We start from the raw sequence: 16,236 nt of genomic DNA, 5'->3' as shown, positions 1-16,236 counted from the left end.
TGGCTAGAATAGGTGCAATAAATTTTGAAAATCCGCTTTCAAAAAACAAATGGGTCGTAGTGATTAAGCAAGACGTAAGCACTGATCTTGAAATTCCTGGGTGTTCTTTTACACATGCTGACCAACTCCTGATCACACACGGTTAAGTACTTCTATCTGGGCCGCGTTCTCTCTGTCTTTCAACATAGCTCAGGAAAGCACGCATGGGTTCAAGAGGCTCAATCCCGTGCAAATATCTCCTACGTTTCACTGGAGGTTTATCGATACAGCCCTGGTCAAACAAAGGTTCAGGCAGCTCATCAGCAAGAATTTCCGATGGAATGGACCTTCAGTCATCTGCCTGTAAGATTTATTGTTCACCTCTACACTCCTCAAGACCAAGAACCAGGTTTTGTCTGTATTGAACCTGGTCATTATCAAGTCCCCAATTCTCTTGTGAACTTGATAGCCACTTGTCCCGAGTGGCAGAGATGTTTTTTGCCCAAAATCATCAAACATAAGCACCAGAAGCGTGCAAGGAAGGTACCACAAAACTAATTGTGATATCATTAGAGTGTGTTTTTATCTTGTTGCCTGCATTCAAAGTTGTATAATTGATAGTCACATTTTATTACGTTATTAGTCACATGAAAATGACCAGTTATATCATTACGCTTGATCTTTTTTCCATTGTTGTATGTCACTATCAGTCCGTAATTAGATAAATATATTTTAATGTAATATCATTTAGTTGTGTAACGCAACGGTTTCAAGTTGTAATTCTTCCTCGTAACCTGAATTTTTGTAGCAGTCTTACAAAACGGCTTTTGTGCTTCATCTGATTGCATAATCTTCACATTATTACCATAAGATCTGTTGTGGATTTATTATCGCTTACAATAGGATGTGTGGTTATGTCTTCATTGAGTTCAACATACATACTGCTGTAGGTCTATCAAATGTAAATTAAACAAGGGCAACCAATTAACCAATGCAAATGGATCAACCCCAACTCGGAGCGTGTGATCAGCTGCAGCGTCAGAAATGACATAAACAAGTGCTAACACATTTGCTGAAAGCACACGTTGAGAAACAAATAGGATGTGTTCCCAGAGCCCGCGGAGGTACCCTGCATTCCAATTAGAGTGAGTGTCTTTGGAGTGAAAGGTGCGGGCATGAGAGGACCCCCTGGTGACATACAGCGTAACGTATGTCACAAGATGGTTGAACCTAGGATGTGGAGTGAGTAGAGAACAACAGAGTTTTTCTCCTCTCTACTCTCCTCCATCATCTCTCTCATAGCCCGCACTCTGAAGATCCATTGTGTCTAGATCACTCTGGATCCTTCAGAATTTTTTGAGTAGCTTTTTAATAATCCTGACAGTAATCTCATCGTATAACCGAACTCACAAAACGAGAACAACAATTACCACCACAAAATAAAATTAGGATTAGAAAAATTATCTTTAAAAATCATACATCCATCAAAGAACTCAATAAGAAGCCGGGACATCTAATTCCTTTTACGGAAGCTTAAACCACAAATTGAAGATTCACACACTGAATGTGGAGAAAACTCAAGAAGAAAACGAATACACAGGCACAATTTAAATCTATCCACATGATTCAAGCAATAAAGCTAGCGGAAGAGAAGAAGAAGGCGCAAGAGGAGAAGGAATTAGAGCAAGCAGAAATGAGGAGGAGAAGAGCTGAATCACGGGTAGGAACTGCCACAGAAGATAAGCAGAGGAACGGAGGAGAGGAGGCCAATCAAGGCACGTCATCAGGACAAATAACCAACACCTTGAAATCAATCTTAGATATAAAGAAAGAATTCATTGAGAGAACATTAGAAGATTGTCATAAAGAGGAGGACGCTGAGGAGTTAGAGAAGATGAAGAAGTCGATAGAAGACATGAAGGAAGCCGTCTTAGGTCCAGGTGAATCGGACAAGGCTGACACTGAAGATTCAGAATCAGAAGAGTTGGAGGTGATAGAAAGGACGAAAAAGAAGAAGAAAGGAAAAGCAAAGAAGAAATCATCATCAGTATCGTCAACAGAGGATGAAGAGTGGAGTCGAGAAAGAAATAGGAAGCTTGGATCAGTGATTGAGGCGGACCAAAGTAAGTCATAATCTTTGGACAAACCCAGAAGAAGGAGGCGGTCACAGTAGAGCTGCACAGCGCTCCTGAAGGGTTCACCCCTGATCGAATAGGAAAGTCCTAGGCCTAAGGGGGTTATCAAACCCCTTGCTCCAGAAATCTGTGGTAGCACTCTAGGCAAGGCAGCTCCGCAAGGCGTAGTAGCTTATGAGTGATTGAGGTTAGATACTGATACACATATGTGTTCTGATTTGTTTAAAACAGTCATACCTGGAAGGGAACCAGCGGAAGACCCCAGGAGGTCCAGCTCGAAGAAGTTGCAAGACAACCGACCACTATTAGACAGGTTGGTGGATGCACTCGAAGGTCGGAGTGATGAGGACCTAGAAACATTAAGAGAGGAGTATAGGAAGAAGTCAGCCTTAGAAGACGAGGAGAGGAAGAAGAAGGAGAAAGATGAGTTAGAGAAGAAGAGGAAGAGGAGAGAAGAGAACGAGGATAGACGAGGAAGGAGGAAAGGAGATGAGAAAGGAGAAGGTAGAGAAAGGAAAAGCGAAGAAGAGATCAGCTCACGAAAAGTCATCACAAGACACCGACTCTTCCCCATCATCGTCTTCATCATCATCCTCAGAAGACGAGAACGATCCGAAGAAGAAGAACCGAAAGCCTTTGTACGGAGAAGAAGACTCCGAAGAAGATTCCGAAACAGAGTCAGACACTTCAAAAGAGGAAAGGAAGGAGTTGAAGGTCGAAAAACCAGTAACCTTTAGATTCACTAAGGCATCAGCAGTCGACCTACCGGATCTACCTCCCCAGTGGGAGAAAAACTTTAGACGTATGAAATACTACGTACCATTATCAGTCTTCAATGCAGCATACATCGACGAATACAAATCAACGGCGAAGACGAAAGAAGGTAGACAGAGGTGGGATAACCATCATCAGACGAGGGAGGAGCTGGAGGGACAGATGACTTACGGAGAGTTTGTTTCGGCCTGTGATTTGGAGTATCGTTATGCGAAAGAAAGATACGGATTTCATGACTATGCAACCTACATAGAAAAACACAAGGACATAGTGAGCAAATTGGCTCGGAGGAATAAATGCTGGATGGTTGGGTTAAGATATCATTTGGCTATCAGAGCAGTCACATTCAGAGTTAGAGCATCGGTGGTATATGAAGAAAATGGGAAGAAGAAACGGAAATTAGACGATGTGGTTCTGCCAGACGGTCTTGATGAAGAAGCAGCCAGAGAAGCAAGGTGTGATGCCCAAATGGCCGGAGACTTACAATTTAAATGTAACCCGTACGCAAGAGGTCAAAAGAAGTTTGGATATGACTTCAGGACAGGTCAAGAGAAGGAGCAAGAGACGTACCAAAACACCAAGTTCCAACAGAACAATCAGTCGAAGGCCAACTGGAGACAGAACAGGAAGCAGCGGGGTGGAAACAGAGGCCATTGGTATAACCAAGACGAGACACCAGCTGGTACAAATACTCAACCTCAAACCTACTATCAAAAGAAGAGTATGGGGAAGGAGTGGGTAGCCTTAGGCCAGAAGCATGCGAATAACCAAGCATCATCTTCTAGCAGAGGAAGCAGGGGAAACGGAAAAGGTTACGGGAAGGGTGATAGGTGAGCAAAGGAAAGCTACATGCAGACGGACCAGTTAGATACTGACGTTTGGGAATCTTTTTGTCCTTACCCGGGTTGCCTCTTCCAATGGATTGGAACGGATACGCTGATGGTGAAATTTCGGTTACAACAAAACTTGAAATGGGTTGGTTGATGTGTGGGATGACCGGTACGGGATGATTCTCTTGTGTGAAGTTGAATGCTGCCATGTAGAAAGTCTGAGAAGCAATGAATTTGATTGCCGTGCACGATTTAGCCCTTGCCCGAAATGTCAAAGACATGAGACCTTTGAGAGACGACCCGCTGAGAGAACCGAACCGGAGTTGATAACTCCTAATCTGAAGACACACAGCAGCAAAAAGCTGACTAAGGGTGAGATTGAGGTTGAATCCAGAATCGAAGATAATGAGCTATCAGACAGTGAGAAGACGGACTCAGATAGCAAAAGAAGAACCGATGATTCAGAAGAAGAAAAGGTCAAGGTAGCGCTACCGTTGAACCAGAGAAAAACCTTCAAAGCGAAAGTCATGAACGACTGGCCGAAGAAAGTAGAAACAGGAATGAACGTGAAGGAATGGGAGAACTTGATGAAAGCGGTAGGATTGGAAGATGACATACCTTATGTCACAGAGGGATTTACCGAAGGCTTTTGTTTAGGAATACCACAGCATACAATAGGAGACATGAAGTGGTATACACCACCAAATCATGAATCGGCTGAAGACGTAAAACAAGAGATAAAGAATACGTTAGCGAAAGAAGCAAGAGAAGTAAGGATAATAGGACCATTTACTCACGAAGAGGTCTACCAAAAGTTTGGTTTCTTTAGAACAAACCCGATGGGCAGTTCGATTAATGGAGATGGATCGGTAAGGTTGATATATGATCTATCTTACCCGAAAAACAAACCTGGAATACCATCAGTAAACTCGTTTGTAGACAAAAAGAATTACCAGACGAACTGGGATGACTTCAGGATGGTGGCAAAATTTTTATGTGATAATCCAGGGGAATGGGAACTAGCTCTGGTAGACTGGAGTAAAGCTTACCGACAATTAGGCCTACACCCTTACCAACGACGATTCCTATGCGTGATGGACTTCGAAGGTAGAATATGGGTAGATTTGGCGGTAGGGTTCGGAGGGGTAGCAAGCTGTGGAGTGTTCGGAGCAGCGGCTGAGACGTGGAAGACGATCATTGTGATTTTGTTGGGAATACCAAAAGTTTTCAGGTGGGTGGACGATAGCCTAGTGTTGAAACGCCCAGGCGACAAGGTAGAACTACAGCACATAATAGAGTTGAGTGACGAAATGGGCGTGAAGACGAGCGCAAAGAAAAACCGAGATTTCACTGAGGAACAGAAGTTCCTGGGGTTCATCTGGAATGGGAGAAAACACTCAGTAAGATTGCCTCAAGAGAAAATAGACGAGAGACTTACACAAGTTAACCGTTATCTGGACCCAACGAAGGACTGGAAATTCGACCAAGTAGAAAGGTTCTTGGGTAGACTAGGACACACGATAAACATTGTACCGCACATGGCGGCCTACTTATGTTCCTTCTATAGATGGCTGAAATCGTGGAAGAACATAGGAGAGAAGAGGTTCACTCCAACGGATGTGTTGACAGATTTGATGGAATGGAAGATCTGTTTGGAAACATTCGAATCATGTACATTAGTACCCAGCAAGGTCCCGGAGGTAGTGGACTGGGTAGGGGATGCTTCGTCAACTTACGGGTAAGTGAAAATAGAGAAACAAGACACCTGAGACCAAGTTGAAGAGAGCTGATTGTCCAACATATTACAAATCTTAGAATCGGGGTTCTGATTGGTCGGAACTGGGCATGTTTCGCATGGAATGAAGACTGGCTAGTAAAAGGTCTGACCACCGGTAAACGCAACATTGCGTGGGCGGAGACAGTCACAATCAGACTGGGGCTCCTGGCGTTGGCGAAAGTAGTACCAGTCCGAGGAAGAACCTTTCAAGTAGAAACGGACAACACTACGACTCAGTCAGCAATAAAGAAGAGGAAATCTAAGGATGAAAGGTTAAATGAGGAGATGAAACACATTCAGCGCCTACTCACAATATTAGGTTGTAACATTAAAGAGAAACGTGTAACGTCCAAGAATAACCTTGCTGATGGGCTGTCGAGAGGCATTTTAGCTGGAAGGCTAGAGATGGATGAGATCAAGATTGAAATACCTACTGATCTCCGAGAATTACTACACCAGGTATCGCTACCCCAACCAACAAACGACCAGCTAACGCTTTGAGAAACTTGGAAAAGCGATGCCGAGGAAAGCAACGAAATACTTAGAGAAAGAAGACTTAAAGTCCTTCGAGTTGGTATCGAGAGCGACAAAGCTGTTCGGAGTCTTCAAAAAGAATGCGCTAGGAGTCGATAAGTCGGATGTTGATGAGGTACAAATGCATTTTCTAAGAGGAGCTTGGGTCGAGGGTACACTGAAACATTATAATTCGGGGATAGTGAAGTTGTTGAGATTTGCAGAAGTGAAAAAGGTGGAAAAGAAAAACTTGTTACCTATTTCAGAGGAATTAGTAGAGAAATTTGTGGTGTGGGCGTCAATGAAAGGGGTCTCGAAGGCAGAAGACGATGAATCAGTGAAATCAACAACAATTTTGACTTACTTAGCTGGGATAACAGCATGGCATTTGTTTCATAAGTGCAAGTATCCAGTTGGTTCAGAGTTGGCAGTGTCGAAGCTTTTGAAGGCTACTAGAATCATCGAATTGAAACACAAAGAAATCGAAAAGAAGAGACCTCCAGTCATGATAGCCGATCTAGTTCAGTTGGCGAGGGTAGGGAACATGGAGGTGGAAGTCGACTTGGTGGCGACAACGATCGCTTTAGTGGCCTTCTGGGGGTGTGCAAGACTAGGGGAATTGGTATCCGACGATCCCAAAGCCTGGCTACCAACGTGGGACAAAGTAGAATGGGGACCGAATGGTTCTTATGTCAGCTTAGCCTTACACCGATCGAAAACTGCCAAACCAGGGGAGATACATTATATTCACTTACAGGACCAAAAATCTTGCATCGACCCGGTGAGGGCCTTGAAGCTATTGTACGATTTCAGACCAAGGAAACCAACAGACCAGGTGTTTGCGATAAACGGACAAGACGGAAAAGGGTTGGTATTCAGGAAAACTAAGTTAATTGAAAGGTACAGGGAAATTTGGAACTCAAATAGACCAGCGAACAAGAAAAGATTGTACGGCCACTCCTTTAGGATAGGGGGAGAGTCGCTGAGGTGGAACTTGGGAGCGACGCGGGAAGAAGTGAAGAGGCTAGGAAGATGGTCATCAGATGCTTATAAGATTTACCTGAGAAAATTCGATGACAAGGAATTGAAGGAGACGGTAAAATTATTAAAGGAATTGAGGCTCTGACGAAGATTAGAATGGAAATAAAGTTTGAACCTTGTCGAGAAGTAGTTCAGTAATGACGACAATTGAATTAACATCAATTGAGATTCATGAGCGCCCCATAAGTGAGAACGCATGGAATAGAATGTATGCAATACTCTGAATACAGACATGGTTAAGGTCAAGCCGGCGAGCGGCTGCAGATCAGAGGTGGGGGGGTCAGAGAACGGTGAGATAACACTCACGTCAGTTGAGTTTGGGAGTTAGACTTCTCAGGCTCACAGCTCTACCTTCCGTGAGTGATGGGTTCGAGAAGTCAAACTTCTCAAGCGCTGTCCTCACGTCGCGGGGGTCGGGAAGGGGGAAAGGTAAGAACCTGTTACCCCATACCCCCGACTCCTGGGACCCACCCCAAACCACAACCTAGTAGGATGCTGTTCTAGAAGGATGGTATTCGACGGGAGAGTGGTAGGACAGTTCTTGAGAAGGAACTTCCTAGGAGACATTCTCCCAAGTATCTCCCTAGAGTATGAAAATCTCAATTCGGTTAAGAATTAACTTTATCTAAGGCCGCAATTGTAAGCCGCTACCTCCTAACACACCTCTTGATGTAAACCACTTGGAAAGGTTTCCTAGGCGTGCAGAAGCACTAAAGGAAAGATTTCAAGATGGTGACTCAAGAGCTTTCCTAAGCGTACTGAAGTACTAAAGGAAAGCTTTTGAAGCAGTGAAGAAGTATGATAGTTGATGTAAACCACTTGGAAAGGTTTCCTAGGCGTGCAGAAGCACTAAAGGAAAGATTTCAAGATGGTGAGGGAGGGTGGTGGAGGATGCTTTAAAATGTGTCCTACGTGTACAGAAGGATGAAAGGAAACATCTCAAAGAGCGCAGTAGCTGTAACTTGAGTGAATATTTTATAGACAATAAAATAGGGATTGTGAACTTCAGATATAGAGATTGAGGAATGGTGGTGACAAAAAGCGTGAGAGGGGTTACCCAAAAGACGCCAGGAGGGATGGGCTCGTCATTATATTCTCAAAACCACTCATATTCAGAAAAAACACTGAAACAAGGGTCCAAGAGCGGCTGGGCCATCCCAGCCCTTCCCAGCCGCTATTGGCAATTTGGACCTTAATGGACCCCGGTTTCACCAGTTGAGACATCAAGTTACACGGTCAAACCAGTTTGCTCTATTTCGCCCCGTTCAGCCATATTCAAAATTTTCAATAGATGTTGTATTGAACACTCTAGTGCGTCGATATCCTGCCCAGCTATGTAGTATTTGAAAAGCATCATTTGGTAGTTTCACCATTTCACGGTGATTGATATCAATTAACAACATCATTAGTCCGACTAAACTAGCTTTGTACTTATATAAAGGCCATTAAAATCTGACCACAGCGATGGTGACAAAAGGCATGGGACAGGAGGGTTTTTTGAGAGAAGCCTTGGATACAATCCTTTCCAATTTCAATGCCCTCGGTCATTAAAAGTAGCTGACACACTACCGCTTTCGGTTCACAGTGTTTATGTAATGCAAAGTAAGTGTTGTGAAAGGTCTTGAGTAATTCCGAGGAAAGATCAAATGTGGCTTAAACCTATGGGTGAAGCGAGGGATGGACTTAGCGGTTTGGCAGGGGCGGATTTCCGCGGGAGCTCAAAAGTCATGTTTTTTGTTGACTACCCTTTATAGGGGCATTCCGGGGTCCTGACCTGATAGCATGCACTAATGCACAGATAAGCACCTCTTCTACAAGTTTATCTAAGTGAAGACTTCTGACCTGGAGAACAAGTAGTGAAATGATTGTTGTTTCTCTTCCCAAAGGTAAGATTATTATTCACCTGATAGCATGTGCTACTGCACAGATAAGCACCTCTTCTACAAGTTTATCTAAGTGAAGACTTCTGACCTACAACATCATAAACTTAATTAGAAAGATTAGGCTAATACGATAGAAAGAAATATGATAAGTACCTGAAGAACAAGTAGTGAAATGATTGTTTATATGTTAGTTATCACATGTAAGATAACTGATCTCAGGTTTAATGAAAGAGTTGATGCCCTAGTTGAACAGGAAATGAGAACATAACAAAAATAAGAAAGAAAAATAGTTAACAACAATACTCTCATTCAATTCTAAAATAGTGAGACTTGACTTACTTCTCTTCCCAAAGATGGGAAAGACAAGTAAAACTTTTGGACAATGATAACACATATATATATCTATTCAATCTTATCAAACTCATTGGGGTGGATGATAATAATTAATCTACCACTTTGATTTACCACTTCTTGTCACTCATGTCATTTTTGATCTTCTAATCGATGTCTCCTTACTGTTCTCTTTTCATCTCATTGATTAGATACTTCAACAGCTAAAGGTGATAAGAAATGGGCAATTGATTAGACAAACTCCCACTTATCATGGCTGAGTTTGTAAGCTTCAAGAGATGGGTCACAATCAAATTGATACTCCAATAGCACTCTAAGATCAGAGAATTGTTTGAGAGAAGCATGACTTGAGTACCACTGGGTGGAAACCTTGTGGACTAGACCAACTTTGCATTTCAACATTGCACAGCCCTTGATAGCATTGTTGAGTGTGGTTTTCAGTTGACTGCTGTGCTTAATTATTTTGTGGAAGGATTGGATTGGGGTCAAAACACTTCCTATCTCTGTATGAGAGGTAGGCTCAATGAATAAGGGAATAAAAGGCTGTGGGATGCTGGGATTGAGCGTGTTGATGGGGGAAGAAGCAGTCTTGTGATTGAATACTGCCATTCCTGCCTTTGCTACAAGGATGATGACATGGGCCACGCACCCATGGAGATGTTGGGAAGAATCAAATTGTGGTATCATTGTTAAAGGGCCTTGTCCCATTGTGGTGTTTTTGGAGGTGTTATCTTATCAGTGGTGACACAATAAAGCCAATTGGTGATGTGAAACTGATCAAGAACATGCTTTAGAAGGGTAGCAAGGTCACAGCCAGTATGAGGGCCTTCAATTACCTTCAAAGCTAGAGTGGTTCTGTGAATGTTGAAATCATTGGATATCCAGTGTGCAGTCACATCCATCATTGTGGTATTGGAAGGTGAAGTCCATCCATCACAGGTTATGCTGATATGTTTGACAGACAAGAGAATGCTGACAATGGTGTTCCAAGTTGATCAATAGGATTCCAGGATGTCATCAGAGATACAAGTGCGCTTTGACAACAATGGGAGAGCTTGCGGGTTGACCATAGTGATGAGCTTGCAAAGTTCAACTGCATCCACTACGGCAATTGGAAGCTTTCAGTTGACCACTAAGCAAACTAAAACATCCTTCAGATTTGCTTGGTTGAATTTTTGGACCTACACAGATAAGAAATAGAAAATGGTTGATGAGTAAAGATGGGAATGATGGAATTTTACCTTTTGAATCTTTCCATCAACAAAAAAGCAGCCAGAGTATGTTGCTTAGTTGCAACTGGTGGTTCAATATGATGACATCTGGAGAGATGTCAAATCATTGATTTAGTGCTGCTGTGTTTGTCCAAAGCAAGCGGTTTGTTGCATATCACAGCTGGAGTTTTGGGGTCTTTGATGGCAGCAGAATCAATGAAACAATCTTTGGATTTGCATACAATCTTTATGATGCCATCAATTTCTTCTTGAGTGAAGTACTACCACACCCACAAAGACAGTGCAGTATTTGTGGTAATGTCAGAGTTTACTGTGATGATAGAACCCGTTTTGTGTCTCTCATTATGTTAGGTTTGCATGTCCCAGGGCGCATACTGTCAGCCTACACAATATTGCTGGGCCAGATCACAGTCCTACTTTGCAGGCTCCAGTGGAGGCACACAGTGACATGGTGGAGGCTTTGGTTAAGCTAGAGAAACCAGAAGGGTTTTTCTCTGTGCTTTTAAACTGAATAATGGTGGAATCATACCATCATCTGAAATCACACTGTAATGTATCATCTTTTTGCATTATTGCAGCACAATCACTCTCCTGAAGCAATGCAAACTCAGCATGAGCCCCGTTACCTGCAGGGTTGGTGTGAGGAGTGCACATCTGTTGGGCGTACTCTTCACTAACAATGTGACAATAAAGGTAAAGAGTGGTCTTCATGTGGTACACCCAAGTGAAGACTACAGCTAGTTGACCTCTAAGAAGAGGATTTAAGGAAGGGAGAAAGAGATTCAGGGCAATGAAGAGCTAGTACGCTCTAACCTTGTGAGACTGCAAGGGGCAGGCTTTAGGATTTGGCAAACCAAAGATCCTGAAGGCTACTTTAGACTCCATGTAAAGGAGGAAGCTTTGCTGCTTTACGGTTTATTTCTAGAGGATATGATGGCCCAAGGCTCGTAGAAATCAATATTGGGGTGCTCAGCAATGGAACCCGTAATGCTCAAGTTTGGTCTTTAGACTACACAACCAATCACATACTCAAGGATCCTTTTGATAGGATTTCAAGTATAATGTGATTCTGATGTTGTGATGTGTTAAAAGATGGGGGATGAATCAAGGGAAGAAGGGGGATTTATATATTCACAGGTCAAGCGTCAACTTGTGGTTGGCATGTGATTCTTGTCTCACTTGTGGTTGACACTTGGGTTAGGTTTGTTACATATTTAATACATTATGTACATGTGTTTATGTGGCTCTTGACACTGAGCCTTGAGATGTACTTATGGATTTATACAATAATACAATATTACATTTGTTACTGTTAGCCCATGGTCCTGTAATCAGGGCTCAGGGCTGACAGTTGGGGATCTCTGGCTTCCATACTGTTGGTATGGTGCCTCAGGCTAATTATCTCAGCTCCCCATCCCTGTACCAACTCTGACTGAGCAGGAGCTGGGCTGGAGTACAAGAATCCCTGGTATTCATTGGGGAACCAAGCTACCATAAATATAGCACAGCGGCATGATATCAAGGGCAGATAGGGAGAATTTACAGACAAGGAGGGCCTTAAAACAAGTCATAAACAGCCATAAGAGACTTGAGTCATTAAAACCTAGAGTATAAGACAGTATTTATTGACAGAGACTCTGAAGACTTTCAAGATTTCCTGCTCTCCCAGGCTCAACCAGCTAACACTTGATGTGGAACCAACAAGAACCGGCAATTAGATTGGCCCCCAATTTTCAGTCTTGCGGTTTGAGGACGCAGGAAGGGGGCAGCTCCATTGGAAGCCTTTTTAAAAAGTGCTTGGGGTAGACTTCTTCATGCTGAATGCAAGCTCAACCATGCCTACACACCCTGACAAAAAGATCAAGTTCAACCTCTTTTGAAAATCTTTTGATGTATTATTGATATTGCTTTGGATTAGTTTCAAACTCTTCTATCAACATATCTAACAAGAAAAATCTCAACTATATGAATATATAACCCCTTAACCCTAACTCGTCTTTTGTTGAAAAACAGTTTTATAAAACAGAACCTTTTCAAACAAACGTAACCCCCCCAACCCCCCAAAAATATGCTCAAAGAGACTAAATTTTCAAAATGCTTCAATATATATACCTTTCTTTAAAAATAATCTTTAATGTTCTCAATAAACCACGATATAGATTTCTAATTCGATTGTTGACCCAAGACCAAATTTCAATTGAATACTTAATCAATTGATCAACCATCAAAAGGTCTTTGCCATTTATGACTTAATTGAATATATGCCAAATTAATATTAGATTTGAAAGTGATTTCTACGATTTGATCATTTTTTGCCGATTCAATATAATCTCGAGTAGATGTCACACAAGGTAGTAAATTCGGAAGTATATCAGGTTTATAATGTCCACTAATATTTTCAGCAATCGCTTGACTTGTAAAGGCTGGAGTATACTTTCCTTTCTTTTTAGAATCATTAAATAAATATCTTAAAGTCTTAATTAATGGTCTAAGGAGAAAAAAGAAAAAAAGAAAAGTTACAATCGGTTTTGAGAAAACAAAAAGATTGGTTCGATTTTAAATCATATCATGTATCGAGAAATTAATGCTTACCTATAAATCAATCCTAAAGGTGTCCAATCTTTTTGCAGAGCGTATTGGTTCGGCTCACGTTGCTCTAAAACGTGTTGTCGAATAGCATATGCCAGTAGACCATCAAAGTTCTTATCACATTTCCAAGTCTTAGATACCAATTCCGGAACATTAATCGATCGTTCAATCGTATCCTTACTAAAACTTTGCCAAATCATAGGTTTCCATACCTTTTGGTCTTGCAAACGCAATCCAATTCGACATAATGCGATGATCAAACCTTGTAAAGCTGGATCAAGTATAAATGCGTGAATCGCGTACATTAACGGCTTTTCAAGTGGCTTGCATTCTTTGATATCGATGTGGATCCCCTCTGCTTTGGTGGCAGATGACGAGCTGGCTCGTGAGGCCGAACTCGTAGATGGCTTGGTAGAGTCTTCGACACTCGCTCGTTGTTCAGGCTTGGATAGATTAGCGTCTGTGACGATCGAAGGTCGGATGATTCGCTCCTTTCGATCGGATGGACTAGTTTCTTGTTTGACTTTTCTTGACTTAACCTCCGTACTACATTCCGATCGAGGTGTGGTCTCGGTACTCTGCTGCTGTGAATCTTGCTTACTCTCTGATCGCACTCGTTTTCTTGTCCGCTGGCGCAGTTGTTCATCTCGATCCTCGCATATCTTTGCAGCCCTACGCTGGGCAGCAATACGTTCTGCTTCGCTGCCGGCGCTGATGTGTCTTTCTGAGGATCTATGCGCACGTTCCTCGTGGTTTCGCTCGGAGCCTTCGCTACGCGTACGCTCTTCCAAGCGCGAGCGTTGTTGCTTGCGTGCACGTTGTTCATCGCGTGCACGTTGTTCATCGCGTGTGCGTTGTTCCAGGCGTGTACGATGCATCTCGCGCGCACATTGCTCCTCACGCGCAATTCGATCCTGACGTGCACGTTCTTCCTTTTGCTCACGTTCGTGTATTCGAGCCTGTTCTTGTCGTGCAAGTTCTGCCTTTTTCCCCCGTTCCTCTCGGTCTCGCTCGCGTTTATCTCTTTGCGCAAGTATGTTTGAAAGCTCTGCGCGAGTACGTTCTCTTTCTTCTTGTGATTTTGTCAAGTCTTTCTGTTGCTCATGTCTACGTGATTGTTTTGTGCGCTCGACGGGAGTATCCTCTCCATGCATGCCAGGGGGTTCATCCACATCTCGGAATCGAGCAAATTGAGGAGATTCTTCAGCTCGATCTATGGGAATAGCCTGATTAGATTGAGGTTCTGTGTTCGGTTTATTTTGTGACTGACCATGGTCTTTTATTGGGAAACGAGATGGGCTACCAGGTGGAGTTCCAGGGGAGATCAGAGGAGGAGTACGGAAAAATCCAGGGGTGATAGGGCCTGAATAAGGTGGATGTAAATCATCCATGTTGAATGGACCTGTAGGGTATTGACTGAAAGAGTTGATACTTGGATTTGGAGTAAATTGAACCGTTAGCACAGGAGAAGGAGCAATACTAGGAGAATAAGATTCAAGTTTTGAAAATTTAGCGGGTCTCAAACTCTGCTCGGGTTGATCGTTTTCTCTCTTAATATTTTCTGACGGTATATCCGGTATATTTATTCTTAATAGTCTCTTTGAATCAGATCCTGGTTTGTGCAATGGTTTGTCTGTTTTGATTTGATTATCGAATGAACCTGAGATCCGTTCTTCAATTCCTCTGTGTGATGAATTGAAGTTATCAGTCTCGTGATCCTGATTTGAATGAATTGAATTTTGGTCATTTTCGGATACAACCGTATGGTGATCAGGTTCAGATGGCGAGCAACGAGGTGCGGCTCTGGTGATAGGTGAAGTTTGATGATGAGTTTGATCTTCAGATAATGTAAATAATGATGTTAAGGTAGTAGTTGATGGTTGATTGATTTGAAATGGATTGCTATTGACTCGTTTTGGAAGGTAGTCTTGATTATTTACTATTCTCGATGGGGGTATCACATGTGGCCATGTGGGTCGATCAATCAATGGTTGATCTTTAGATCCTATGAGAGGGGTCGGTCTGATTGAATTGAAATAAGTAGGAAGATTGAGTCGAGCTGAAGTGGTGGGATTCGAATTGAGATAGGAGTACGGAGTTTCATTAGTAGAGATAGTCGAATTTACACTTGAATCTACTGATGCACGTTGATGGGCCGTTGATTGATAATGTGAGTTTCCTTGAATTGGATCTGGGTTTGTTGATGAAGATTGATGATTACGTGGTTTTAATAATGATAATTGATGAATGCTAGGTACGACTGTGTTTCTTGGACTATGAGAGTTGAATTGATGATAAGTAAGATTTGGGTCCGGTTGATGATTTCGAGTGTTAGAATGTTGATAAATTTGATTTCTTAAAAGTAACGTAGATGGCCAAGAATTTATAAGACGAGATAGAGCAGGTCCAGTTGTCCATTCGAAGTCTTTGATCAGTCAAATCCAGATCAAAACATCAGTTAAGGCAAGTTGACATAATCCAAACTTAAAACTTACGTGTATCTAGGTTTGAATGAGTTGGATACGAATTTGAGCGAGTTTGATGCGAGTTGGAGAACGGTTGAGAAGGAAGATTAGAGGATGAGTCCATTTCGTGTATCGTTGAACTTGTATCAGGTCAAGGATAAAAGTTTTACGAGGAGTTCATTCGAAGAAATTCAAATTTTAGTCCAATCGGTGGTTTCAGGAGAGTACGATAATTTTCTGAGACTGATCAACTGTGCGGATCGATTGGACGTCGGACTACTCTGCTGACAAGCCACAAATGGTTTTTTTGATTAAAATCTGGTCTGCTCTTTAAGATTTTGATAGGCTCATCCAAGTGGAAAACTGTTCAACCTATTTACCAAGTCGAAAGATGCTCAATCACTTGCTCAAATCAAGTTGAGTGACTCTTTGAAATCGTTTCTTATAACAGAGCAAACTCGCTAAGCTGCTGAGCCCTGCGGGGAGGTTGATTGAGTGTTAGAGACTGAGAATGATATATAAGTGGAACACTTTGAATCGTGAAGTACAAGTGATGAAGTAAGTAAGAGAGATGGTCGAGTAAGAAAATGGAGAAAAGCGGATGAAGTGTCAGGACGAAGTGATGAATGGAAATCTTTTTGGCAAGTTCGATTTGATTTTTTTTTAA

General features: G+C 42.3%; 3 protein-coding genes across 3 annotated transcripts; 1 reads left to right on the top strand and 2 right to left on the bottom strand.

The window, feature by feature from the left end:
* Positions 1–1,600: 1,600 nt before the first annotated feature.
* MELLADRAFT_103506 (uncharacterized protein) lies at positions 1,601–3,722 on the top strand (the record flags this gene model as incomplete). Its single annotated transcript, XM_007406563.1, has 3 exons — positions 1,601–2,102; positions 2,346–2,791; positions 3,489–3,722. 3 exons carry the CDS (start codon positions 1,601–1,603, stop codon positions 3,720–3,722), a joined length of 1,182 nt encoding a protein of 393 aa, XP_007406625.1.
* Positions 3,723–12,393: 8,671 nt separating this feature from the next.
* Positions 12,394–13,304, bottom strand: MELLADRAFT_71057 (uncharacterized protein; the record flags this gene model as incomplete). The annotated part of the gene is made up of 2 exons (XM_007406356.1): positions 12,394–13,003; positions 13,108–13,304. 2 exons carry the CDS (start codon positions 13,302–13,304, stop codon positions 12,733–12,735), a joined length of 468 nt encoding a protein of 155 aa, XP_007406418.1.
* Positions 13,305–15,234: 1,930 nt separating this feature from the next.
* Positions 15,235–16,140, bottom strand: MELLADRAFT_76947 (uncharacterized protein; the record flags this gene model as incomplete). The annotated part of the gene is made up of 3 exons (XM_007406355.1): positions 15,235–15,529; positions 15,600–15,850; positions 15,950–16,140. Coding segments are annotated over 2 exons (387 nt in total), but the record flags the coding sequence as incomplete, so codon positions are not given.
* Positions 16,141–16,236: the final 96 nt, after the last annotated feature.

Source organism: Melampsora larici-populina (assembly GCF_000204055.1).
Source record: "Melampsora larici-populina 98AG31 unplaced genomic scaffold MELLAscaffold_6, whole genome shotgun sequence".
In the NCBI taxonomy this organism is placed as follows: Eukaryota; Fungi; Basidiomycota; class Pucciniomycetes; order Pucciniales; family Melampsoraceae; genus Melampsora; species Melampsora laricis-populina.
The sequence above is the reverse complement of the archived record's forward strand: the minus strand, read 5'-3'. Positions and strand labels throughout refer to the sequence as shown.